This window comes from Myxocyprinus asiaticus, chromosome 10 (assembly GCF_019703515.2).
Source record: "Myxocyprinus asiaticus isolate MX2 ecotype Aquarium Trade chromosome 10, UBuf_Myxa_2, whole genome shotgun sequence".
In the NCBI taxonomy this organism is placed as follows: Eukaryota; Metazoa; Chordata; class Actinopteri; order Cypriniformes; family Catostomidae; genus Myxocyprinus; species Myxocyprinus asiaticus.
Window position 1 is genome coordinate 2,682,594 of NC_059353.1, and position 26,577 is coordinate 2,709,170.

The window sequence follows — 26,577 nt, forward strand, 5'->3', positions numbered from 1 at the left end:
GTAAACAAGCAAACTAATCAAACTACACCATTATTATTATTTTAATAATGTAGGAAAAGCAGACAACAAGTGCCTTGAAAGAGCTAGTTGAATGCACTGTTGTGGTTGAGTGTGCACAGTCAACATGATCACAAAGGATGGCTTCTTGGAAGAAGCTCATATATACGATTTTGGATTTGATAATATTTGATTTGTTTTAACTTTTAACATCATTAATTTATTTATCTGTGTGGCCACTATATAATTCCCATAAATCAATTTGTGTTATTTCAAAGTTTCTCTGACTTTACTACTCAAAATTTGGAAAATAGTAATAATGAAGAATAAGAAGTTCAGCCCTTTTGACTGGGAGCTAATGTAAATGGTACTCCAATGTATGCCCTAATAAATATCCCATGGTATTACCATGGTATATGCCCAAAAAACATTGTAGCACCCTGTAAATGGTATTTTTGTTTTGGGCATCCTCAGTATTAACTTAAAATACATGACGTGCATTTTAAAGCAATGTCTTGTCTAGCATACAATATTAAAAGGCCTATGTCTAACCACACCATGATTATTATTGCTGTAACTATTAACACGTTGTCACATAAATTTGTGTACGTGTAAAACAGGGCAGGTCTGATCCGCACACAGGACTCCAGCAGGAACTAAAGAGGTTCATAGGAGGCTGTCTTAAAAACTGGAGGACACACTCCTCCCGTAATCCATGTGAAACGATCGGATTAGACACGAATACAGAAGTCTGCACGAACAAAAGACTGGATCACCACGCGTATGATGACAAACTTTGCGATGCGGATCTCACGCGGAAGTTTCACGCAGCGTGCACCGCGTAAACTGCAGATTTACTTCGGATCTTGTGTGGATCTATTCTGCATCTAGTACTTATACAATATGCGCTTGGGTTCAAAACATTGTGTTATTGGAACAGAGTTTGATGGTTTCGATCAGACCGCAAAAATGTTGCCACGCAGTCGTGTTTGAGTTCAGGGAGTTTACTGACTGAAGGACTGCCCTGCTATGGCTACATTCACACACTCCGTGTTTGGAATGGACAAACGTGTTTACTAACGAGTGTTTATACTCTAAAATTGTGTATGTTCTCACAGTCTGTATGAAACAGGTAAACCGCAGTTAAAGCTCGTTTCTATTCTCGCGATATTTTTGAGTCGCGCCTGTAACCATAGCGACAAAGATCGAATTCATTTTCATTGGACGCTGTTGGGCAATTCGCTCAAATGTCTATATTTTCTCAGTTACCAAAACCTCACCGGTTATATTAAACCCATTCAGTTTTGTGTGTGTGTGTGTTCCCTCACTCGCCTAAATAATGAATTGATGTCTTGTTCTAATTCAGTTGCGACTCCTGAATAGTTCAGGTAGTCACTTAAGTTCTCGAAAGCGGAGTCACTCTCTTTCAGAAGCCAACCAACTGTAAACTGAACACTCCAAACAAGTTTGAGAAGCATATCCTGCTGCTGTGTGAATGTAAATTCAGTTTATAATCTTAAAAATGAAGTTTAGGAAGTATTTTAGGGGCAGTGGAAGGGTCCTGGCATTTGTGTTTATTGCTTCTGTAATCTGGCTCATCTTTGATATCGCAGCACTGCGGATATCCATTATTGATGTGAATCAGGATCTCAAAGAGAGAGAGGTTGTACGAAAACAGGGAAGAAGGAAAGACAATGTTGAGGATGAGGTGTTCAAACATCCATTGCAAAAAGTAAACGTGGACAAGATGGGGATTTTTAAAAAACCCAATAGGTTTGAAAGGAAAGTTGATGAGGTTTACAGAAAGTCAGAAACCAAAGCTCCGCTAAAACAAGACAACAATGTGAATCCAAAGTTAAAGGCTGGTAAATTTTTTGTGGTGCAAAAAGAGGCAGTTAATCAAAGCAAAGTGTATCTAACCGTGAAATCATCTGTGAAAGTAACAATTCTCAACATTCACGAAAAGAGTAATGAAACAAAAACTGTAATGAATGTCAAAGTGAACTATATAACTTCAAAGATTACCAAAATAAAGACAGAAAAACATCTAGATGTTAAAGAACATGTGGTTTCTAAAGTGCCGCCTGCAGTCCAGGAGGAAAAACGTCTTTCACCGCTCAAAGAAAAAGGTATAAGGACAGTACACCATACTAATGCAACACAAGTAACACTACATGGGGAAGTACATGTAGATGCTGGTTTACACAAGAACTTGAGTAATGATTTGCTGAAACTTGCAGAGAGGGATAAAGCAAAAAGCATTACTGAGAAACATGTCAGCACTTTCATCAAATCTAAAACACATTTTACTCAAAAACCAAGTGAACTGAAGCTGCAAGGCCAAGTAGATGAGGCATCAAAGGTACTGAACTCCACAGTTGTGAGGGTCAGGAGGTCAGGTGGACTTCATAAAGTCATGGCCCTGGATGTGACTGAGAAGCCCAGAGACCAACAGGCTGTGGGACAGTTTGGACAGCCTGCAAGAGTCCCCAGAGGTAAAGAGCTGGAGAGCCAAAGACGCTGGAAAGAAGGACATTTTAATGTGTTCCTGAGTGAGCAGATACCAATAGACAGAGCCATACCAGACACCAGACCCCAAACGTGAGTGTGAACCATAGACTAACTGTTTTATAGCCTCACAACTGCTGGAGTCGTGGCAAGTTTTATTTTATGGCAATATCATGTAGCACTGATATATGTATAACTCCTCTCTCTCCTGTGTTGTAGATGCTCGGAGAGCCTTGTTCATGATGATCTGCCCTCTACCAGTGTGATCTTCTGCTTTGTGGATGAGGTTTGGTCGACTCTGCTCCGTTCAGTTCACAGTGTGCTCAACAGATCTCCTCCACACCTCCTAAAGGAGATCATTCTGGTGGACGACTGCAGCACCAAAGGTGTGAGGGAACAATTATGTGATGAATTTCTAGCATCTTAAGGAATATTCCGGGTTCAATACAAGTTAAGTTGAATCAACAGCATTTGTGGCATAATGTTGATTAACACAAAAATTCATCCCTTCTTTTCTAAAAATAAAAAATAAAAATTATAATAATAATAATCTGGGTTACAGTGAGGCACTTTCAATGGAAGTGAATGGGGTCAATCTGTAAACATTAAAATACTCACTGTTTCAAAAGTATTGCCACATAAACAAATTTGGTGTGACAAAATTGCTTACAAACATTTTCTGTGTAAAGTTATATCCAATTTTACAAATGCATTGCCATGGTGACCCTAAATGACAGTAAAAGTGATGATTTTATTTACTTTACAGTTTACAGCTCAAGTAATACACAAGTTTTAACAGAAGAATTAATATACACCGATCAGCCACAACATTAAAACATTCAAACCACCTGTATTGTGTAGGTCCCCCTCGTGCTGCCAAAACAGCACCAATCTGCATCTAATTGTACAGAGCGGTTATATTAGTTAGACTTTGTCAGTTTAAACCAGTCTGGCCATTCTCTGTTGACCTCTCTCATCAACAAGGTGTTTCTGTCCACAGAACTGCCGCTCACTGGATATTTTGTGTTTTTGGCACCATTCTGCGTAAATTCTCGAGACTGTTGTGCGTGAAAATCCCAGGAGATCAGTAGTTACAGAAATACTCAAACCAGCCTGTCTGACACCAACAATCATGCAGGGTTTTTCCTGCATAGAGAATTATGAGGCGGCTACCTCCGTCAAATTTTGTGCCGCCTCCGACTGTCAGGGTAAGGATAATGTTTGCACTAAACTTTGACATTGTTTGCCACTGCTGGGAAATTAAACCACTATAAAAAAAATCTCCATAGAGCTAGCAGAACTTAGGCAACAGCCCTCCATTAAGCTTAACAACAAGCAAGCTAATCAGGCGTTGGCTCAAAATAGCGTCGTGCAGGGTCGGAAATGCCCCCAAAATTCAATATTTGAATTGCTCCTGTTTGAGTTGTTTTTTTTTATATTGATAATATAACATAGTCAATCCTCTGTGGTCACCGGAGGTGCCGGCGCGATCACCTGACTTTTTCCCTGATAACAGCAGAAAGAAATACTCCATCATTTTTGGTCATACAGATAAGAGCAAGACATCATTCGAAACTATAAAGGGTTTACTTTTATTTGTGTACACTCACAATAACAGCAAGACGTTGTGGTTTTTGTAAAATAAAGAAATCATACAGGATGCGCTTTCTGCCGCGTCGGTCTCCTTGAACTTCTGTCTGGAGCGCGTCAGGAAAATGAACCGAAACTCAACATATACTTGCCTCGCAGACATGAGAAATACATCTATAGAAAGCTTGAATTGTCTACTTTTAAATGAACCAATTTAAATTGAAAACAAATATTCTCTGATTGTGTAATCCTTATGAAACCAATGAGAGGTACAGTTTTTCCCATTTGAGCTCATTAGCGTTTTTGGAAGAAGACACGCTGTGAATTTACCTCAGAAGAAGAGCGTGATCCGATACGGCCTTTCTAACACAAAAAGCATCCCACAAAAGTTCATTTTGTGAGCGAAAACTGGAGTCTACAAAATCTATTATGCGTTTCATGGCCTTATTTCAGTGACTTAAAAATTATTTGTTTTAAATTATTCTCATGTTTGGAAGCTCTTATGTTACAACACTGCTGAGAATGTGATGCAGTTTATTTATTCATTTAGTTAATTATTCATGCTTGACATGATGACTACAATCATGTCAACTGTATCTGGGCAAAAATTTGTATTGTTATCTCAAAACAAGTTATGGCATTTGGAACCAAGGTAGCCTTTTTTATCAAAAGTCCAAAAAAACATTCCAAACAAGCGATCAGAGGGTTTTACTGAACCTAAGAACTACTTACATTTGTAAATGCAACAATAAACCAGAAACGTAATTACATAGAATAAGTAACAAGTAATAAGATCCAGCACTGTTTCAGTTGTGCGCATGGTAAATCAAGACCTGTCAATCTAAGCGAACAGTCCAATCCAAGCTGTAAAACAGTGGCCTATTGGTCTCTACACATCGTCCCTTCCCACCATACCCACCCATATACCTGAGATCAGAGATTATCTTTTTATCAGTTCAAGAGGTTAATCAAGTTTGCTGTTGTTAACTATAAATTAACACATTAGCTGTTATGTTGTATTTAATTAATTTAATGTTGAACAGGTTAACTTTTTTAATTAAATATGCTATAAGTTGATAATTGTCATTTTCTTCAATCATATAATTATTAGAACACCTCAAATATGTTGCAAGTTGCAAGCTCTCCAAGTGATTGCTTCAGCCAGTGGAAGGCATGGTACAAGTGTATGTGTTCACATGATCAGGATGGTACCACCAGGAAAAACCCTGTCATGCCACAGTCCAAATCACTGAGATAAAATTGTTCTGATGGTTGATGTGAATATTAACTGAAGCTCCTGACCCGTATCTGAATGATTTTATGCACTGCACTGCTGCCACATGATTGGCCGAATAGATAATCGCATGGATGATTGCTGGTGCCAGATGGGCTGGTTTGAGTATTTCTGTAACTGCTGATCTCCTGGGATTTTCACGCACAACAGTCTCTAGAATTTACTCAGAATGGTGCCAAAAACAAAAACCATCCAGTGAGCATCTGTTCTGCAGGTAGAAACTCCTTGTTGATGAGAGAAGTCAACAGAGAATGGCCTTTTTTTAAAGAAAAAGAGGAAAAAGTCAGAATTATTTTTGTGGTAAATCAACATTACGCCACAAATGCTGTAGATTGAGCTTAAGTTGTTTTAACCCGAAATATTCATTTAACCCAAACATTTTGTCAGTATTAATTCACCTCCATGCAGGCCCGGTTCCAGATCAAACTCACTGAGGGTGCTTCTGAAAATAGTGCTCTGTATAAAGTGGAGATATATCATAATAAATTTTTTTTTAATAGATTAAATCATGTTTAAATGCTACTAAAACAACGTAAAGAAAAGTTTTTGTTTTTTTCTCATGTACAAAACATTTATTGCTTCTGGGTTTTTTTTCACATGATCTGACGGCAAAATGCTGCACCTGCAGATTAGGACATACATTGATGTAGCATTTTGTGCGTTCACAGAATGCAGGGATTTTTGTGTGTTTGCTGGGTTTCAAGGAAATATGCTTGCCAATTTACAGTATTAGTCTTACATACAGTGCATCCGGAAAGTATTCACAGTGCTTCACTTTTCCACATTTTGTTATGTTACAGCCTTATTCCAAAATGGATTAAATTCATTATTTTCCTCAATTCTACAAACAATACCCCATAATGACAACGTGAAAGAAGTTTGTTTGAAATCTTTGCAAATTTATTAAAAATAAAAAACCAAAAAAAAAAAAAAATCACATGTACATAAGTATTCACAGCCTTTGCTCAATACTTTGTTGAAGCACCTTTGGCACCAATTACAGCCTCAAGTCTTTGAGTATGATGCTACAAGCTTGGCACACCTATTTTTGGGCAGTTTCTCCCATTCTTCTTTGCAGGACCTCTCAAGCTCCATCAGGTTGGATGGGGAGCGTCGGTGCACAGCCATTTTCAGATCTCTCCAGAGATGTTCAATCGGGTTCAAGTCTGGGCTCTGGCTGGGCCACTCAAGGACATTCACAAAGTTGTCCCGTAGCCACTCCTTTGTTATCTTGGCTGTGTGCTTAGGGTCGTTGTCCTATTGGAAGATGAACCTTCGCCCCATTCTGAGGTCCAGAGCGCTCTGGATCAGGTTTTCATCAAAGATATGTCTATACATTGCTGCATTCATCTTTCCTTCGATCCTGACTAGTCTCCCAGTTCCTGCCGCTGAAAAACATCCCCACAGCATGATGCTGCCACCACCATGCTTCACTGTAGGGATGGTATTGGCCAGGTAATGAGCAGTGCCTGGTTTCCTCCAGACATGACGCTTGCCATTCAGGCCAAAGAGTTCAATCTTTGTTTCTCATGGTCTGAGAGTCCTTCAGGCAAACTCCAGGCGGGCTGTCATGTGCCTTTTACTGAGGAGTGGCTTCCGTCTGGCCACTCTACCATACAGGCCTGATAGGTGGAGTGCTGCAGAGATGGTTGTTCTTCTGGAAGGTTCTCCTCTCTCCACAGAGATATGCTGGAGCTCTGTCAGAGTGACCATCGGGTTCTTGGTCACCTCCCTGACTAAGGCCCTTCTCCCCCGATCGCTCAGTTTGGCCGGGCTGCCAGCTCTAGGAAGAGTCCTGGTGGTTCCAAACTTCTTCCATTTATGGATGATAGAGGCCACTGTGCTCATTGGGACCTTCAATGCTGCAGAAATTTTTCCGTACCCTTCCCCAGATCTGTGCCTCGATACAATCCTGTCTTGGAGGTCTACAGATAATTCCTTGGACTTCATGGCTTGGTTTGTGCTCTGACATGCACTGTTAACTTTGGGACCTTATATAGACAGGTGTGTGCCTTTCCAAATCATGTCCAATCAACTGAATTTACTACAGGTGGACTCCAATCAAGTTGTAGAAACATCTCAAGGATGATCAATGGAAACAGGATGCACCTGAGCTCAATTTTGAGTGTCATGGCAAAGGCTGTGAATACTTATGTACATGTGATTTTTTTTTTTCTCCATTTTTTATTTCTAATAAATTTGCAAAGATTTCAAACAAACTTCTTTCACGTTGTCATTTTGGGGAATTGTTTGTAGAAATTTGAGGAAAATAATGAATTTAATCCATTTTGGAATAAGGCTGTAACATAACAAAATGTGGAAAAAGTGAAGCCTTGTGAATACTTTCCGGATGCACTGTATTCAGTTGAGCAGCGTTGTGCAATTATTTTGTTACAGGAGCCACATCAGCCGTTAAGTATAACATGAAAGAGAGAAGATAAAAAGTTCTGCATAGTAGTATCTTTTAAGCCCAGAAGTACTAGTGTACTCAGTGAATGATGCACAATCTTCTGAAGTGTACACTGACTGATGGGACCATTCTGTGATTGCTTGAAATTTTGCTGCTACTTTTCTATCATGTGTTGTTAGTATAACTGAATAAAGGCTGAATACAACTATTAATTGTTTATTTCACCATACTTCAATGCAGTGGTAATTTAGTATTCAATTTAACACTCTACATCAGTCTGGTTTAATAGTAAAATAAAATATTCAGAAATTATAGATTCTAAAGGCTTATTTTAATGTTTGCCACAAAGTGGACAAAGTTGTTTTATTCTGAAAACATTATCAACCTGTTTACACACTCATGGATTATGATATGGGTCTCATCAATGGTTTGTTTGGCATCCCATTCAGCACACAACTGAATAAAACAGGCTGCATGATACAGATTAATGATTACTGCCAGAGTAACATTTGCATACAGGTGTGAGTGACTTCAGCATTTCACAAATAACACAAAGAACAAACATATTCCTCTCTCACTTGGTTTTGCTCGTGTGTCACCTCCGTGTGCGAATTATGCAAAGATCTATTGGGATTTTACTGAAGTTCATCACTGAAAAGGTTTGCTTGCAGACTTGGCACTAAACAGCACACACAGCCTCATGAATTGACACGGAGTGGCTGCATCACACTTTTATTTGAGCAGAATATCACTATTGAGCTCTACAGGGTTTTTTTTTCGAAGAGGAGTGAGAAATTAAAGTATGACATATGGTGAAATATTTCCAATTTGTGGAAGTATAAATCTCTGATTGGGGTGTTGCATCTATTATCTGGCAACCATGTGCATATTAAAGAGCACCTATTATGGTTTTTCAAATATTACTTTTCATATAGTGTGTTATATAGCTGTTTGTGAATGTAAAAAAAAAGAAAGAACCGATTCTGAACACCTGAAAGGAGTCATTAGTAATTCCAGACTTACTTCCTGTACTAACCTACCTAATTTGGTAACAAAAAACCCGCCTCTGGTCTTCATTGGCTGCTCGCGAACAGCTTTGACCCGCCCTCAATCACTACACTAAGCGGTAGACCAATCACAAGAGACTGGGACATCTGACCAATCAGAGCAGAGTAGGCTTTCTGAAAGAAGGAGTTTAGAATGAATCCTTTTGAATGGATCACTGAACGAGTTGTTTTTGACACTGGGGGAAGAAAAGGTAATGCTGCAGTTTAAATTATGAGCAAATTAAAGTGTTTTTTGACCTTGGATGCATGTAAATCTATTGTATGAGACCTTTAAAAAAAAATTAGGCACGTTTAAAAACCATAATAGGTGCTCTTTAATGCTGCCTTCACGTGCTATCTGAATTATCTCAGAGTTTCCCACTCGGAAGTTGCACATGATCACGACCCCTCAAGTCGTTATTACGACTGGGAAACTCTGAGATAATTTTGATACTCGAGCTTCCGAGATAGGAGTCCTAAAATTTCGACGTGGCGGAGTACAGTTTCTGTAGTGAATGACAGGTTTTATTCATTTTTCTAAATACAGCTAATTGTTAGCGCTTTTTTGGTCATATTCATTTATGTATATCAGCAACCATTCTATGCATGTTGTACATTTTTACACTGTGAAAATAGCTTGTTTTTGACCAAAATTCCATTATCGTCAGCAAAATGGTGTCAAAATAAAAGTTCCCCAAGAAATATGTATGAATGAACCTGGCGTCGTCCATGTTTCCCGTTCTTTCCGACAACAAAGCACGTGAATACGACATACTCATAATTACCACTTCAGAAGTGGGAAGTAGGATAAAAATAATGAAGGCAGCATAAAAGCCTGTGGATGCGTGATAGGACCCAATGCCAGATAATGAAATATCTAATAAACATTCATGATAAATCGACTCTGGTCTGCAATTGAGGGTGCTCTAAGGTTCGTTTGAGGGTGCTTAGCACCATCAAACACCCCTGTTGAACCGGACCTGCCTCTATGTCAGATCAACCTTGTATTATTTTCTTTCTTCCATTAAACACAGCATGAGATATTAGACATTATGTATAAGCAGCTCTTTTTAGGCAATAGTAATGTTTCCATCCAAGTTACAGATTACATTTATGCAAAAAATCTGAATTTCACAAAAGCAATTTGTGAATAAAGCAGTGTTTCCATCTCATCTATTTAAGAGAACTAAATCGTCACTTTTGGGGAAGTTAGCGCAAAATAGAAATTAAAAATGGAAGTTCATTTAAGATGCTCTGTGATGATACTGATGATATTCTGTGAGCAAATTATGTATTTTCTTGGCTTGTTAAGAACAAAGTCATATGGCTTTTTTGATGCGCATATATATTCTTATATAAATTCTATAGGAATATGTTCATACATTTTTTTCCACCGTAGTTTTTGCTTATGTCATCTTATCGAATAAAAAATGTATCTACCTAAAGTAAGCATTTACAATTTTTTTTTTTTTTTTTTTGTGCTAATTTTCAAGATTTTATTTGCTGCTTGGTATTTCCATCCAGCATTTGTATGCACTATCCCAAAATTTGTGGATGGAAACCCAGTTAGTGAAGGTGGATTTGTAATTCTCACAGAAAGATGAGACAACACAAGATTTTTTTTAAGATAACAATTTAGTTTTTTTTTTTTTTTTTGGAGCATGAAAGGGAAGTCTGAAATCTTTATAAACAGTAAAATCAAGACATATTTTAAAATTTTTCCACATTTTTGAAAACTTTTCTGGAGCATGTCCAGATACATTCTCAAAACACTGGCCAAAAATCTGTGAAGCTGATTAGTTAAAAATGTATTTAGTAAAAATGTGTTATCTATTTGAACTTTACATTATTTATTAGGGACGCTAAGCTAATAATCATTACTCACCTAATTTAATAATTATAATAAAAATATGGTCGTGTGGAGCGAGGAGGAGATGAGAGCATTTCACCATGCTGGAGCTGACAACAGCTTTGTGCTCCTTCCAGTCTAAACACAGAAACAACAACACACACACTTCCTTCATTTTCCCACCAAAATAAAGGCTTAAGACCATATAGCAATGCTGCCTGCAAAATCATTACAGAAACATATTACTATTGTATATCACAATAATAATAATAAAAAAAAAAGATCTTTTAAAAGGACTCGAGTGTGAACACCATACAGAGTAACTCTTATATTGGCAGTAAAGCATGGGCAATCATTTACTTTGATACTATTGTAATGATGGATGTATAACAGTGTGCCAGGCAGCCGTAAATTAGCAGAATACAGACAACTAAATTATGATAAAAGGCATATCTCATTTTCGGCAGACGTGTGAGTGGCTTTCGCTGCAGAGGGCTGATATATGAAGCAGCATATCAAACAGCGTGAATGGGCACTTAAAAGAATAGTTCACCCAAAAATGAAAATTCTCTCATGGTTTATTCACCCTTATGCCATCCTGGAAATGTATGACTTACTTTCCTCAGCAGACAACAAATGAAGATTTTTATTCCGTACAATGCAAGTGAATGGGTGCCAAAATTGTGATGCTCCAAAAATCACACAAGTCAGCATAAAAGTAATCCATATGACTCCAGTGGAAAATCAGTGTCAAGAAATCAATATTTTAGTCAAGTTTTACTATACATTCTCCTCCCTGCTCAGTCAATCTCCACTTTAACTTTCACATTCTTCTTATTGTGTTTTTGGTGATTCACATTCTTCATGCATATGCCCCCTACTGAGCAGGGAGGAGAATTTCCAGCAAAAATGGACTTGAGTGTTAGAATTTTGGCACCTACAATATATATAGGAAATCATGAGCACTCACATTAAAATGAAGACTCCAGTCATATCAGTAACCTTATACAAGCTGTTTTATTCTACATGGAGAGGTTCCGCACATGGGGGCTACCATGTTAGAATCACATGACTAGCTGAATACTACTCGCTTAATCTCAGTAACCGTCCTTTTATTTGACACTTTCTCTCAATGATTAAAGTAATCATAGCTGACTGAGAATACTACATTTCTACAATGGCATCTGAAACTGAAAACTATTGATTTTAAATAATGCTGCTTCCAAGCCGCTAGGTGTCAGTGTAAGTCCAAGTTGACAGAAAGACAAAAGTTACTGAGTGCACCTTTAAGGAAATTATTAAAATTGTGTGAATTAAATGAAAGAGTTAATATCTAGATGATAAAAGTGTTTTAAATATGTTTTTGTCATACCATGATAGTTAATTATATCAACAGGCATTTGGTTCTACTGAATTCCTTTTAAGGCATAGCAGTTAGTGTTTACTATACACAACAGATATTCGATTTGTTATCGTGTGTACCGAGACTGCTAACGCTGGCAATGACAATGATGAAGACGATGAATTGAAGAACCTAAGTGCAGTTTTATTTACAGTCATGAAATCCAAAACCCTAACTATAGATGTGAACTAAACAAAACTTAAACACGAACAATTAACATGAACATAAACTTGACTTGACTTGACTTAAACTTGACTTGACATAGCATGACACGTTACCAAACACAATACCTGACAACCAACAATGGAAAAAATTAGGGCTTAAATACTTGGACATGGGAGAACATAAACCAATGAACAAACAGAACTCTAAACAAGATAATCAAACAATGAACCAATGAAAACAAGACACATGAACATGGAGGGAAAACAGGACATCACCTGACTAGGGACACATGACATGAAACAGGAAATAAACTTTTCAAAATAAAAGACATGAAAAACATGAATCAACAAAATACACATGACATATCCCCCCCACTAAGGGGCGGCTCCCGATGCCCCAACACATGAACAAAACACATAAAACATGACATAATATTCCAAAGTTCTGTAGAGAGCTGGGGAAGGGGGGGGGGTCTTGAGGCATGGGGCATGGAACCAGGGCAGAGTCAATGGAAGGTGGGGCCCTGAGAGTCTCGAGGAGTGGAGCCGTGGAAGGCGGAACCGTGAGAGACTTGAAGGGCAACGCCAGGGAACTTGGTACCCAGAGAGTAGTCGAAGACTCGAAGGGCCAGGGTGGAGCCAATGGCAGGGAGGACCAATGCGGATCTGGGGGATCGGAAGACTGAGGCGGAGCCGGTGGGACTGAGGACCAAGGTGGAGCCATAGGGAAGGAGGTCCTCAGTGGAGTTGACAGATCAGAGAGATAAGGTGCAGCCAGAGGATCGGAGAGCCAAGGCGGAGCCAGGTGACCGACAGACCAAGGAGGAGCCAGAGGGACGAGGGACCCCAGCAAAGCCGACAGGCTGAAGGTCCGCAGTGGAGCCAAGGGAACGCAGAGCTGAGGCAATGTCGAGGGACCGACAGGCCAAGGCGGAGTCCAGGGCTCAGAGGGTCCAGGTGGGTCAGAGGGTTGAAAGTTCCCCTTGCCTGCTCAGGAGAACTAAGGGCAGGTACAAGGGCGGGAACCATCTCCAGGTCCAACTGCTCAGATGTGGCCATGACATGGCATGGAACAGACTCAGGCGTGGCTGTGAAGTGGCATGGAGCAGGCTCAGGCATAGCTGTGACGTGGCATGGAGCAGGCTCAGGCGTGGCTATGACTTGGCATGGAGCAGGCTCAGGCGTGGCTATGACTTGGCATGGAGCAGGCTCAGGCGTGGCTGTGACTTGGCATGGAGCAGGTTCAGGCATGTCTGTGACGTGGCATGGAGCAGGCTCAGGCATGTCTGTGACGTGGCATGGAGCAGGCTCAGGCGTGGCTGTGATGTGGCATGGAGCAGGCTGAGGCGTGGCTGTGACGTGGCATGGAGCAGGCGCAGGATCAGGGGCAAAAGATGGTGCTAGCTCAGGGACCATGACGAGGAGCTCTGGCTCATCGGCCATGACGTGAAACTCTGGCTCGGCGGCCATGACGTGAAGCTCTGGCTCGGCGGCCATGACGTGGACCTCTGGCTCAGCGGCCATGTCGTGGACCTCTGGCTCGGTGGCCATGTCGTGGACCTCTGGCTCAGCATCCGCCTCCCAAACAGTGAATGTGGAACCAATAATCTGCAGGGCGAGGTCGATATATTGAGCCAGGTTGTAGGTACTCTGACCGCCTAGCATCAGAGAAGAGATGGGCTCATTTAATCCAAATCGGAAACAGTCCTTGAGGGCCACCTCATTAAAGTCCACCGGCAGGCCAGAGCGCAGAAATACTCAACATATTCCTCCAGGGGATGGTTCCCCTGTTGTGGCGGAAGAGTTGAACTGCTTGGTTCATATTTGTCGGTCAGGTATTCTGTAATGAGACTGCTGACACTGACAATGACGAAGGCGATGAATTGAAGAACCCAAGTGCAGTTTTATTTACAGTCGTGAAATCCAAAACCCTAACTATAGATGTGAACTAAACAAAACATAAACATGAACAATTAACATGAACATAAACATAAACTTGACTTGACTTGATTTGATTTGGACTTGGACTTGGACTTGGACTTGGACTTGGACTTGGACTTGACATGGCATGACACGTTACCAAACACAATACCTGACAACCAACAATGGAAAACATGAGGGCTTAAATACTTGGACATGGGAGAACATAAACCAATGAACAAACAGATCTCTAAACAAGATAATCAAACAATGAACCAATGAAAACAAGACACATGAACATGGAGGGAAAACAGGACATCATCAGACTAGGGACATATGACATGAAACAGGAAATAAACTTTTCAAAATAAAAGACATGAAAAACATGAATCAACAAAATACACATGACAATGTGATTTCAGTATCTCATTTTGATGGACTCTGATTCAGGTCATTAATGAAAACTCATTACTCTGATCACTGGCAAATTATCAGCCTGAGAGTCATACAGTTGTGGCCAAAAATATTGACACCCTTGGTAAATATTAGCAAAGAAGGAAAAATATGTCTTTATTGTTTATCCTTTTGATCTTTCATTCAAAATATTCACAACAATCTATCCTCTAATGTATATCAAACAATTGCAGACACAAGTTTTATCAAAAAACAAATATACGTGTGGCACAATTATTGGCACCCTTGTATTCAATACTATGTGAAACCTCCTTTTGCCAAGATAACAGCTCTGAGTCTTCTCCTATAATGCCTAATGAGGTTGGAGAACACATGGCAAGGGATCTGGTGGACACTCCTCTTCAGTTCACCACACAGGTTTCTATGGGGTTCAGGTCAGGGGACTAGGATAGCCATGGCAGAACCTTGTTTTTGTGGTCAGTGAACTATTTTTGTGTTAATTTTTGATGTTTGTTTTGGATCATTGTCCTGCCGGAAGATCCAACCAGGGTCCATTTTAAGCTTTCTGGCAGAGGCAGTCAGGTTTTGATTCAGTATCAGTTGGTATTTGATAGAGTCCATGATGTCATGTATCTGAACAAGATGTCCAGGACCTCTGGCATACACAACGTTAAAGATCCACCACCATATTTAACCATGGGCATGAGGTACTTTTACATATGGCTACCTCTCTGTGTGCGCCAAACCAATTTCTGGTGTTTACTGCCAAAAACCAGTTTGACCATAGAACCCAGTCCCATTTGAAGTTGCAGTAGTGTCTGGCAAACTGAAGATGCTTGAGTTTGTTGTTGGATGAGTGCAGAGGCTTTTTTTCTTGAAATGCTCCCAAACAACTTGTGGTGATGTGTGTGATGTCTTATTGTAGTTTTGGAGACTTTCTGACCCCAAGACCCAATTAATTCCTGCAATTCTACAGCTGTGATTCTTGGAAAAATTTTGGCCACTTGAACCATCCTCCTCACCGTGCATGGAGACGATATAAACACACGTCCTCTTTCAGGCCGATTCGTAACATCTCCAGTTGATTGGCACTTCTTAATTATTGCCCTGATGGTGGAAATGGGTATTTTCAATGCTTTAGCTATTTTCTTATAGCCACTTCCCATTTTGTGAAGCTCAACAACATTTTGCCACACATCATAACTATATTCTTTGGTCTTACCCATTGTGATGGTTGACTAAGGGAATCTGGCTTGTGTGTTACCTCATACATACCTCTGTGAAACAGGAAGTCATGGTTGAACATTTTCATGTTCCTTGTCACCCAGCTGTACTACAAAATGTAAAATATGAATGGGAATATACTTCAGATATATTTTACTCATAAGAATTTCTACGGGTGCCAGTAATTGTGGCAAACATGTTTTGGAGAAAAATATTTTTCCTCCTTTCAATTAGTTTACTTCAATTAAAGGTTAGATTTTTGTGAATATTTTGAATGAAAGATGAAAAGGATAAACGATAAAGACAAATTTTTCACAGCCTTCTTTGCTCATATTTACCAAGGGTGCTAATATGTTTTGGCCACAACTGTATGTCATATACAGTGTAAACAGTGTATTCAGTATAAAAACATGTCCTGAGCTTTATACACTTGAGGAGCTTTCACAGTGATCCGTAGGTATGTAAGTCTTCATCTGTCTGCAGGTTTGCTTCTATCTGAAGGATCTCTGTGTGTTTTCTAGACTATCTGAAGGAGCAGTTGGATGTGTATATGTCTCAGTTCCCTAAAGTACGAATCATTCGTCTGAAAGAGAGGCAGGGCCTCATCAGAGCCAGGATGGCAGGAGCTGCTGCTGCTACAGGTAACACGTACTCATTTTTATTTAATTTCACACTGCCTTATTACAATAATGCCAAAACATTTCATTCAGACAAGAGCAGTGTGGGTAGAGATAAAAAAAAAATTCAGTATTTTCTGCTGCACACAAACTTTTAGAGTATGTACTGAGTATAAGGGTCCAGTCTGCATTAGAATTTCAGCAGATGCAGTACGTCACCTGGGTATTGTTCAAATATAGTTTCATGAATACTGCATAAACAGACATCCCAGCTAACAATTGTTGGTTCCCAGAACGTTCGTTTTTTTTGTTCCCAAAACAGACATCCTAATGTTCCCTGTTGGTTAGCCAGGAAAGTTTTTTTACGGAAATAGAACGTTCCCTTTTGGTTTGGAGAATATTCCCCTAATGCTCTCCTAACGTTTTCCAAACCTTCTGCTAACGTTCTTCTAACCTCCATTTTCAAATCATTTATATTTACATATTCATACATTCATACATCATTAATCATTAATAAAACAATCAGTCTATATAAATAATCAGCCCAATCAATGTCTTTGTTGATCCATTGTTTAATTTAAAACATTTAATCATCATTTAATACAAAAAACATGAAAACATTTTCATAGATACAAAAAAATAGATAAAAACTAATCAATTTTTGTGTATTTCATCAGTTAATTCTGGATGACTTCAAGGACTTTAACAATTAAACTTATAGTTCATACAAAATAATTTTGTTTAATAACTGACCCACAACATGTAGTTTATTAATTTTAACCACTAATAGTTCTAAACATAAATAATATTGGCACTATATTCATTCATTTTCTGTTATAGCATAATTTAATGTACAGCTGCTTTGAAACAACACTACACAAATAAATTTGACTTGACTTGATAAAAGAGTGCAAGAACATTGTATCCTTAAAAAATAAATTGTAAATGTAAAGAACTGATCCATTTTTGGTAAACTTCTCTCTCCACCGGTCAAAAACCGGTGAACTTCTTCCACCACTGTCATCTGCAAATTTAACAAAGAAATGAAATAGGCAATGTAAATTATATGGACATTAGATTAAACAATTAGATGAACAATTAAATAAATAATATTCTACTACTGTAACTATATAAAGGCCTTTAATATCATGAAGTGTGCGCACCCGCCAGGGAAACTAACAGTTGGACTTAATTAACATGTAAGTTGTAATTTTTCCATTAATACTGTATGTAAGATTTGCTGAAACATGTATTTTTTTTATCTAACTGTACCATACTGAAAACTGAGCCTTGATTTTTGTGTTTCTTCAGCTACCTCAGCACCAGACATTTTTAAACTAACCCTAATTATTAAACTAACCCTAACTAGATAAAAAAGTTTGTGGACAAACTTTAAGTTTGCTTGAAAAAGCCTGGTCTGAAAGTTTAAGAAAGGGTTAGGTTAGGAAGAGACGTAACTAGTATGGGAGCAGGCCGCACCAGCCGTGGCCTTTTCTCTCTATGTTTTTTCTCTCCACAGAGTATTTAGATTCGTCTGGGGCCATATAACGCTATTATTCACACCGGGGAAGGAGTTCTTTTCCATTCCTATTCTTTCAGGAGGAAAAGACACCGGAGACCACATGCTGCCCGAAGGGGAGGTTAACATGTGGCAAAGACGTAATGTGGGCTCACCAGCCGCACACGGAAGAGGTGCGGTGGTAGGTCCTTCCTGAAGGGGAGGAGCTCTACAAACACAGCGACTGTAGGCAGAGATGGCTCTGCCCAAGGGAGATGCGGGTCGACCGATAGGGAGACCATAATGCGGAAAATACATCACAGGGGGCTACCGGAGGTAACCGGCACCTGTGGAGCACCTACCCCAGTACAGGGTTTGCTAGCACCCGTACTGGGTCCGGCTAGGAATTCCTCTGCCGAATTCACCAGCCACAGGGCTAGGGAGGAAAGACATTCAGGGTTCAAAGACTCGTAAACTCGCATGGGAGAAAAGAGCGCACGTCTTCGCCTCACGGAGGGGAAAGGCGCTGTACGCAAGCGATACACCCGGCAAGCTGTTCCACATACTTACCTGTTCGTATCTGTCAATACACGGGAAGAAACCGGCTCAACCCGGAGATTATAAAATCTCGCGAAGGTATTGGGTGTTGCCCAGCCCGCTGCCCTGCAGATGTCTGCTAGAGAGGTGCCATTGGCCAGTGCCCATGAGGATGCCACACTCCTCGTAGAGTGTGCTCGTATTCCCAAAGGGGTGGGCACGGCCTGGGCCTGGTATGCCAGCACGATGGCATCTACGATCCAGTGGGCAAGCCTCTGTTTGGAGACAGCATTCCCTTTCTGCTGTCTGCCAAAGCAGACAAAGAGCTGCTCAGAGTGTCTAAAGCTCTGCGTGCGATCCAAGTAGGTGCGCAAAGCATGCACCGGACACAGCAACGATAAGGCTGGGCCTGCCTCCTCCCGGGGTAGCGCTTGCAGGCTCACCACCTGATCCCTAAAAGGGGTCATGGGAACCTTGGGCACATAGGCTGGTCGGGGTCTCAAGACCACGTGAGATTCCTCCAGACCGAACTCCAGGCAGGTGTCGCTGACAGTCCCCAACCCTCTTGATGGAGGTGAGCGCGGTCAGGAGGGCCATCTTCAAGGAGAGGGCTTTCAGCTTGACTGACTCTAGAGGCTCAAACAGGGCTCTAAGAAGGCCCAGAAGGACCACAGAGAGATCCCATGAGGGGAAGAGGCGCGGCCTAGGAGGATTCAGCCTCCTGGCGCCTCTCAGGAACCTGATGATCAGGTTGTTCTTCCCTAGGGACTTACCCTCCACTGCGTCGTGGTGTGCCGCTATGGCGGCCACATACACCTTCAAGGTGGAAGGGGACAGCCACCTCTCATGCAGGAAGGAAAGCACTGACCTGACTGCACATCTCTGGGGGTCTTCGCCTCGGGAAGAACACCAATTCGCAAACAAACGCCACTTCAGGGCATATAGCTGCCTCATAGAGGGAGCCCTGGCCGGAGTGATCGTGTCTACCACTTAGGTCTTCTGCGTCCTGTCCAAGGGCCAGACATGGAGGTTCCAGATATCTGGGTGCGGGTGCCAGATGGTGCCCCGTCCCTGAGAATTCCTCAGGGGAATTCGCCAGGTAGGGGCTGTCGCGAGGAGCGTGAGGTCCAAGAACCAGGTCTGGGTGGGCCAGTACGGCGCCACGTGTATGACCTGTTCCTTGTTCTCTCTGACCTTGCACAGGGTCTGTGCAAGTAAGCTCACTGTGGGGAACGCATACTTGTGCAGCCCCCGGGGCCAGCTGTCCCGAGGGGAGCCCCCGTCAGGGAATACCAGAGTGGGCAGTATGAGGATTTCCGGGAAGCAAACAGGTCTACCTGTGCCTTGCAGAATCGACTCCAAATCAGCTGGACCACCTGGGGGTGGAGTCTCCACTCTCCCCTGAGCATCACCTGTCGCGGCAGCGCGTCTGCTGTGGCATTGAGGTTGCCCGGGATGTGAGTGGCCCGCAGCGATCTCAGTCACTGCTGACTCCAGAGGAGGAGACAGCGGGCGAGTTGCGACATGCGACGTGAGCTTAAGCCACCTTGGCGGTTTATATACGCTACCGTCGCTGTGTTGTCTGTCCGGACTAACACGTGCTTGCCCTGGATCAATGGCAAAAGCCTCCGCAGGGCGAGCAGTACTGCCAGCAACTCGAGGCAGTTGATATACCATCACAGTCACGGTCCTGTCCAGGAACCGGCAGCTGCGTGCCCATTGCACACGACGCCCCAACCTAGCTTGGAGGTGTCTGTCGTAACCACGACGTGCCTGGACACTTGCTGTAGGGGAACCCCTACCCGCAGAAATGCAAGGTCTATCCAAGGGCTGAACAAATGGCGGCAGATCGGCGTGATGACCATGCAGTGTGTGCCGCGGCACCATGCTCATCTCGGGACTCGAGTCTGAAGCCAGTGCTGAAGCGGTCTCATATGCATCAACCCGAGTGGTGTGACTGCCACTGAGGATGCCATATGCCCCAGGAGCCTCTGAAAGTGTTTCAGTGGAACCGCTGTTCTCTGCTTGAATGACTTCAGGCAGTTCAGCACCGACTGCGTGCGCTCGCTCGTGAGGCACGCTAACATCGAGACTGAGTCTAACTCCATGCTGAGAAAAGAGATGCTCTGAACCGGGGAGAGCTTGCTCTTTTCCCAGTTGACCCGAAGCCCCAAAAGGCTGAGGTGCCTGAGCACCAGGACCCTGTGTGCACACAACAGGTCTCGAGAGTGGGCTAGAATCAGCCAGTGATCGAGGTAGTTGAGGATGAGAATGCCCACTTCCCTTAGTGGGGCAAGGGCTGCCTCCGTGACTTTCATGAAGACGCGAGGCAACATGGACAAGCCGAAGGGGAGGATATGCCCGTCCCTCGAAAGCAAACCGTAGGAAGGGTCTGTGTCGAGCTAGAACCGAGATGTGGAAGTACGTGTCCTTCATGTCTATCGCCGCAAACCAATCTTCATTCCGGACACACACAAAAATGCGTTTCTGCATCAGCATCTTGAACGGGAGTCTGTGCAAGGCCCTTTTCAGCACTAGTAGGTCCAAGATTGGCCGCAACCCACCGCCTTTCTTTGGCATGATGAAGGGCTGTAAAACCCTTTCCTCATCTCGGCTGGAGGACCGGCTCTATCGCGTCCTTCTGCCGAAGGACTGTGATCTCTGCACGCAGGGTGGCGGCGTTCTCGCCCTTCACCAAGGTGAAGTGGACGCCGCTGGACCGGGGCAGGCACCTGGTGAACTGAATCGCGTAGCCGAATCAGATGGTCCTGGCCAACCACCGCGAAAGGTTGGAGAGCGCTAGCCATGCGTCCAAACTCCGGGGCGAGGGGCACTAATGGGACAATCGTGTCTGACGTACCTGGAGGTGGGTCCTCGCAGCGGGAGGGAGCAGGAGACGCCACGTCGAGGAGCCTCGCTTCGTCCCGAGGTCGTGGCCGCGCTGAGGGGAACCTCAAAGCACTTACCTTGCTCCGTGTGCCCGGCATAGAGTGGGCCAGCGACAGAGGAGGAGGGCCTTTTTGGCTGTCCTCATAATTCGTCACAACCGGCTGGCCAGGGGTGTGAATGTTGTGTGGCCGGGCACTTGAAGGCGGGGGGCCTGCGCTCATGGCACCTTGGCCACAAATGCTCGGTGTCTGGTCACCGTGAACGCCGGCTGTGTGTCCCAAGGAGAGAGGATACCGCTCTTTTTTTGACAATGTGGGTACCGCAGCCCGTCCGGGGTGCAGCGAACAAAACAAAAGGGAACAAAAGATTCTCCTCCCGGCCCTCCACCGGGGGACAGAGTGGTCTGGACACCAGCCCCAGGGTTCCGGCGGACGTCTTCCTCCTTGGGTCGTCCATCTCAGGGGCACTTAGGAGCCTTCTTCTGGGTCTTAGTGCTGGACTGTGAGGCGGGGGGCGTCAGCTTCCTGCGGGGGGCTCCTGCCAGGGCCAAGAACTTGGTTCGGCTGAGGCAGAGCCACCTGGGCTTTTGCCGGCGCAGGGGGACGCCCTCGGCGAGCAGACGGGGTACGGGATCTTGAGCCTTGCCAGGGTAAGATGTGCTGTATCGCCTCAGTCTGCTTCTTCTCCGCCAAGAACTGCTGGGCAAAGTCCTTGACAGTGTCGTCGAAAAGGCTGATCTGGGAGATGGGCGCGTTCAGGAAACGAACCTTGTCGGCGTCCCTCATCTCGACCAGATTCAGCCATAGGTGGCGCTCCTGGACCATCAAGGTGGACATCGCCTACCCGAGTGCTCGCGCTGTGACCTTCGTCACCTGGAGGGCGAGGTCGGTTGCCGAGCGCAGCTCCTGCATCACATCGGGATCAGGACTACCCTCGTGCAGCTCTTTCAGTGCCTTGGCCTGGTGTACTTACAGGAGGGCCATGGCATTCAGGGTGGAGGCGGCCTGTCCAGCAACACTGGAGGCTTTGGCCGCCAGAGACGACGTAGTCCTACAGGCCCTGGAGGGGGTGCTGGACGATTCTGCCAGGTGGCGGCATGCACCGCAACCGCCTTGTCCATCTGAGGAATCTCCGTATATTCCTCGTCTGCCCCACCATCAAGGGTAGTGAGAGCAGACGAACTGGGAAGTTGGGTTCGGACAGAAAAAGGTGTCCCCCATGACCTCGTCAGTTCGTCATGCACTTCCGGGAAGAAAGGAACCGGGGGGGAAATCTCAGTAGGCCGACATTTTTCAATGTTTGACGGAACATGTTCCCAAAAGAGATTGAGAGTTCAACATCATGTTCAAGCTCACGGCACCTCAAGGAGACTTCAGGACGTACACAACTTTCAGCTATTATATTTATGAATGATACAGGCAGCAGAACAAATTGTTCCTGATCAGCCAGTCTGAAACACCCTTGAAACAAAAATAGCAGTCTCTCAATCATGTCTTCTAAACAGAAGAATGTCAACATACGGCAGTACCTGTGCCCTCGTCAGTAGACATGCCATCTGCCGTTCTGCAGTGAGAGTCAAAGTAACCAAACCTCCCTGAGCGATCTCTGAACACAGCGATACATGTGCATCCACACAGCAGCAGCACATCACTTACATCAGCTCTGAGACATTGCAGAGTACTCGCAAAGTTTTTATACTCACCAATAGCTGGTATATCTCTCAGAAATCCAAACTTCTGGGAATGTTTCAGGATGTTGTAGCAGTGTGGGTTTGTCTCAGTTGTGTTAGGGAGCTCGTCAAAATCTAAAAGCAATTCCACAGACTGTCCTTTGCTCTGCAGTGTTTGTTTGACACTAGTGTACACAGAATCACCTTTCTGTTATCTAAATTCAAACTGCGTAGCTCATTACACTCATTGTGCACTGCAAAAAGCATCAATGAATTGCAAGTACACTGGCGGCCTCTGGAGTAAATGTTGTACCTTGGATCACTTTGACATTGGGATGCTGCAACAGACAGAACATAGGGGTTTACATTACTCATACCTGATACAGCATTGGTACTGCTACTGGTGTCAAATGAAGCTTCTAGCTTTCTGCACTGTTTCTGAGAATGACTCCTCTTTCCTTGTCTTGGCATAGTTAAGTTTCAACCCTGGGAATCAAAGCAAATGTAGATCTATTTGTAATAATGATTTAAATGATATTTCAAAGCAGTCATTTTTACAGTGTTGCCAAGGAAAACGGTCATTACTCAGAAATATTTAACAGCTGAATGCCATGATTAACCAATCAGAATAAAGTATTCTAGAGAGCAGTGTAATAATCATCATATTCAGATATTTCTGAATAATAAACATTGCCCATGGCCAAACTCCATAATACACCTGATTCAACTCATCAGCTCATTAGAAGAAACTCCAAGACCTGAAATGGGTGTGTCAGATAAGGGAGATGTCCAAAATGTACAGTGTTGGGAACCAGTTTCCTACATACCAAACTACTTTGGATATACGTAAAATAGCTCATTAAAATAGAGGTTTACTCCAGACTTGTGAGGACAAAAAACTGCTGGACCTTCATAGTACGCAGATTCAGTAACACAGTGAATGTGTTCTCTGTATCCCTCCATCTATTCATCCATCAGCAAACAGGCTTTAAACTAGTCTACAAGTTAGCTAGTAAAATAAGTTAAACTCAAATTAAAATGAATAAATAGCCATATAATAACTGGGATAATGTAGTCAGCTGCAAAATAAAGCCTTGTAGGGTTACAAGACCACCCTTATCATCCTGTTGGGGTTCACTTTGCAATAATGACCATCTGACTGTATATTATCCCTAAGAGTCTGCCACCTAGGCATTGTACTTACACTACATACAGCCTAATTTATGTAGTTATTTTGTTTTAAAGGCTTTAAGTGCTAAGAAATTTCCAATTAGTGTAGTAGACTAATGACAAGCTGAAATTGCTAGGGACCATTATATTCATTAATAATTTAAAGCTACACTATGTAACTTTTGGCCCTCTAGTGGTTAAAAAATAAAAATGTATGTGTTTTGTGGAAGAACATTGTTATTGTAATGACATAAGTCATGCTTCGGCTCTGCTCCTCTGTGCGGATGAATGTGGTTCGAGGCACCGGTGTACACAAGGATGCAGGACATCTTAGAGCAAATGGACAAGTAAATAACGAAAGGAAAAGATGGATATCTGAAAACATGTCATCTGAGCAGGTAAGTGCCATATCTTATGCTGTTGATTTGACTTATTGGAAACATTGATGTTTTGAAATAAATTACGTTACAAAAGTTAGGCAATGTTCGTTAATATTAGACATAATGATTGCTAGTCAGATAAGGTCAAACGTTGTAAAGTTTTTATTACTGCAGGATATTCTGGCCAAATAGACCACGGTAGTAAATAATTTATAGACTGTCATTGTTACCAACCAGTGGTCAACATCATTTCAAGACTCACATGTCCTTGGCAAGCCTAGGACTAAAGGATTTATTTGTATAAATTATGGCATGTGAAACATTCTGCACCGATTACAGTATAATTACTGTATTTCACTACATACACACACACACACCTTACCTGTTGAGTAAGACAAAAGCCATCTTGGGGCTTTTAATTCCTTTCATATCTCGGAGTTGTCGCCACCTCTGAAAAGCCAAGCTGATGTTGATTCGGGTTTTATTATGGACTCTGTTGCTTTCCCTTTTTGCTTGTAGACTCTGCTCTGTTCAAGGTTTCTTTGTTTTTACAAAGTGATTCTCTGGAGGTTTGCCGTTTTGAATGATCCATGGTAAATTTTTCTCGTTCGTTATGACAACAAACTTTCAGGTTCACGCTACTCCCACACCATATGGATGTGTTACAGTAGCCGGAGCTTATTTTCTGTGTATGGATATGGGTGAATGACGCATGTATGCAGTTTCCCACTAAATCTGTCCCAACAGCTCAAAAAATATAAATCATTATTATACATTTATCAAAGTGTATTTGGGTGAAGACATGGTTTGGAATTTGGATTTATGTTGCACTCTCTCATTAATAACATTGTTATTTAAAAAAAATAAGAAATTACATAGTGTAGCTTTAAATAGTAACAAGTAGCCTAATATAATAAGTAACACTAAAGTTAAAAACTAAATGGGTATGAAATAATTCCAATAAATTCATCCACTATCATTTTAATAATAAAAATAAAATTCTGTAATTACCCCAAATTTTTTATGTTCTTACCTGATGACCTATTCAATCCAAATGAGGGCTCATTAGCTATGGAAAATTCCAACAGTGTCACTGGTTTGAATCACGTGATGTAAAACGGAGTATCATGGCGTTATGGCTACAAGTGCGCTACCTTCATGCCACAGCTCACATTTAGCCAAATTAATCAAGTGAATGGCCAAAGAAAACCCCTACTAAACTTTATTTCGTTTGTTTAGTTTTACTTGAGTATATAATTTAAGAAATAAAACACTTCATTAGAATTAACAATTCATAGCAAGCACATAAACACGTTAATTCATTAAGTACATTAATACAGTTCATTGTATAAATAGATTAATACAATTAATTATATCGAAATAAAAAATATCTATCATGATACATACAAATTGAAAGGTCTCTCGCTCTCACTCACACACACAACATTTGTGACAATTACAACAACAACAAAAAATTAAAACACTAAAACTAAGCAATGCAGCAAAGTAACCTTATTTTCCAAACTGTGTTATATTATATATTTCATATAAGTAATAGTATCCTGCTTAGCATCCGGTCCGCGTGCACAGACCGCTACAGCTCGCGCAGAGTCCGTTACAGCTCGGTCACAGACAGTCCGCTACAGCGCTGGAGTGAACAGCTGAAATTTTTCCTATATTTTTCAGAGGTGAGACAATTGTTATAAATTATATTAATGATTTTGAAAATGTTATAACTTTACAATACTGTATGTATGTATGTAAATTAATTAAATAACCTAGGTCTATAGCTTGATAGTTTTCACTCTCTGACAGGACAGTCCTTATTTTGAGGAACTTCACAAGAATTTACAATACATTTTAGTTGATAAAATTTATTGTGAAGTAAAAAGTGCCTCAAAAATAGATTGTCCTGTCAGAGACTAGAAACTTATCAATCTCTAGGCCTAGGTAATATAATTATTGTCATGACAAATACATTTTATCAGTGACATTTTAC

General features: G+C 42.0%; 1 protein-coding gene across 2 annotated transcripts in view; it reads left to right on the forward strand.

Annotated features, from left to right (window-relative positions):
* Nucleotides 1–627: 627 nt before the first annotated feature.
* LOC127446831 (polypeptide N-acetylgalactosaminyltransferase 5-like) overlaps nucleotides 628–26,577 on the forward strand; it is a 69,524-nt gene continuing 43,574 nt past the window's right edge. Inside the window, exons 1-4 of one of the 2 annotated variants that reach the window (XM_051708104.1) lie at nucleotides 2,031–2,126; nucleotides 2,320–2,598; nucleotides 2,725–2,891; nucleotides 16,340–16,459. In XM_051708104.1, coding sequence (XP_051564064.1) covers nucleotides 2,414–2,598; nucleotides 2,725–2,891; nucleotides 16,340–16,459 — 472 coding nt within the window. In that variant the 5' untranslated portion in view covers nucleotides 2,031–2,126; nucleotides 2,320–2,413. Of the gene's footprint in view, nucleotides 2,599–2,724; nucleotides 2,892–16,339; nucleotides 16,460–26,577 lie in introns of both variants that reach the window. The other variant, XM_051708103.1, reaches the window with a different exon arrangement.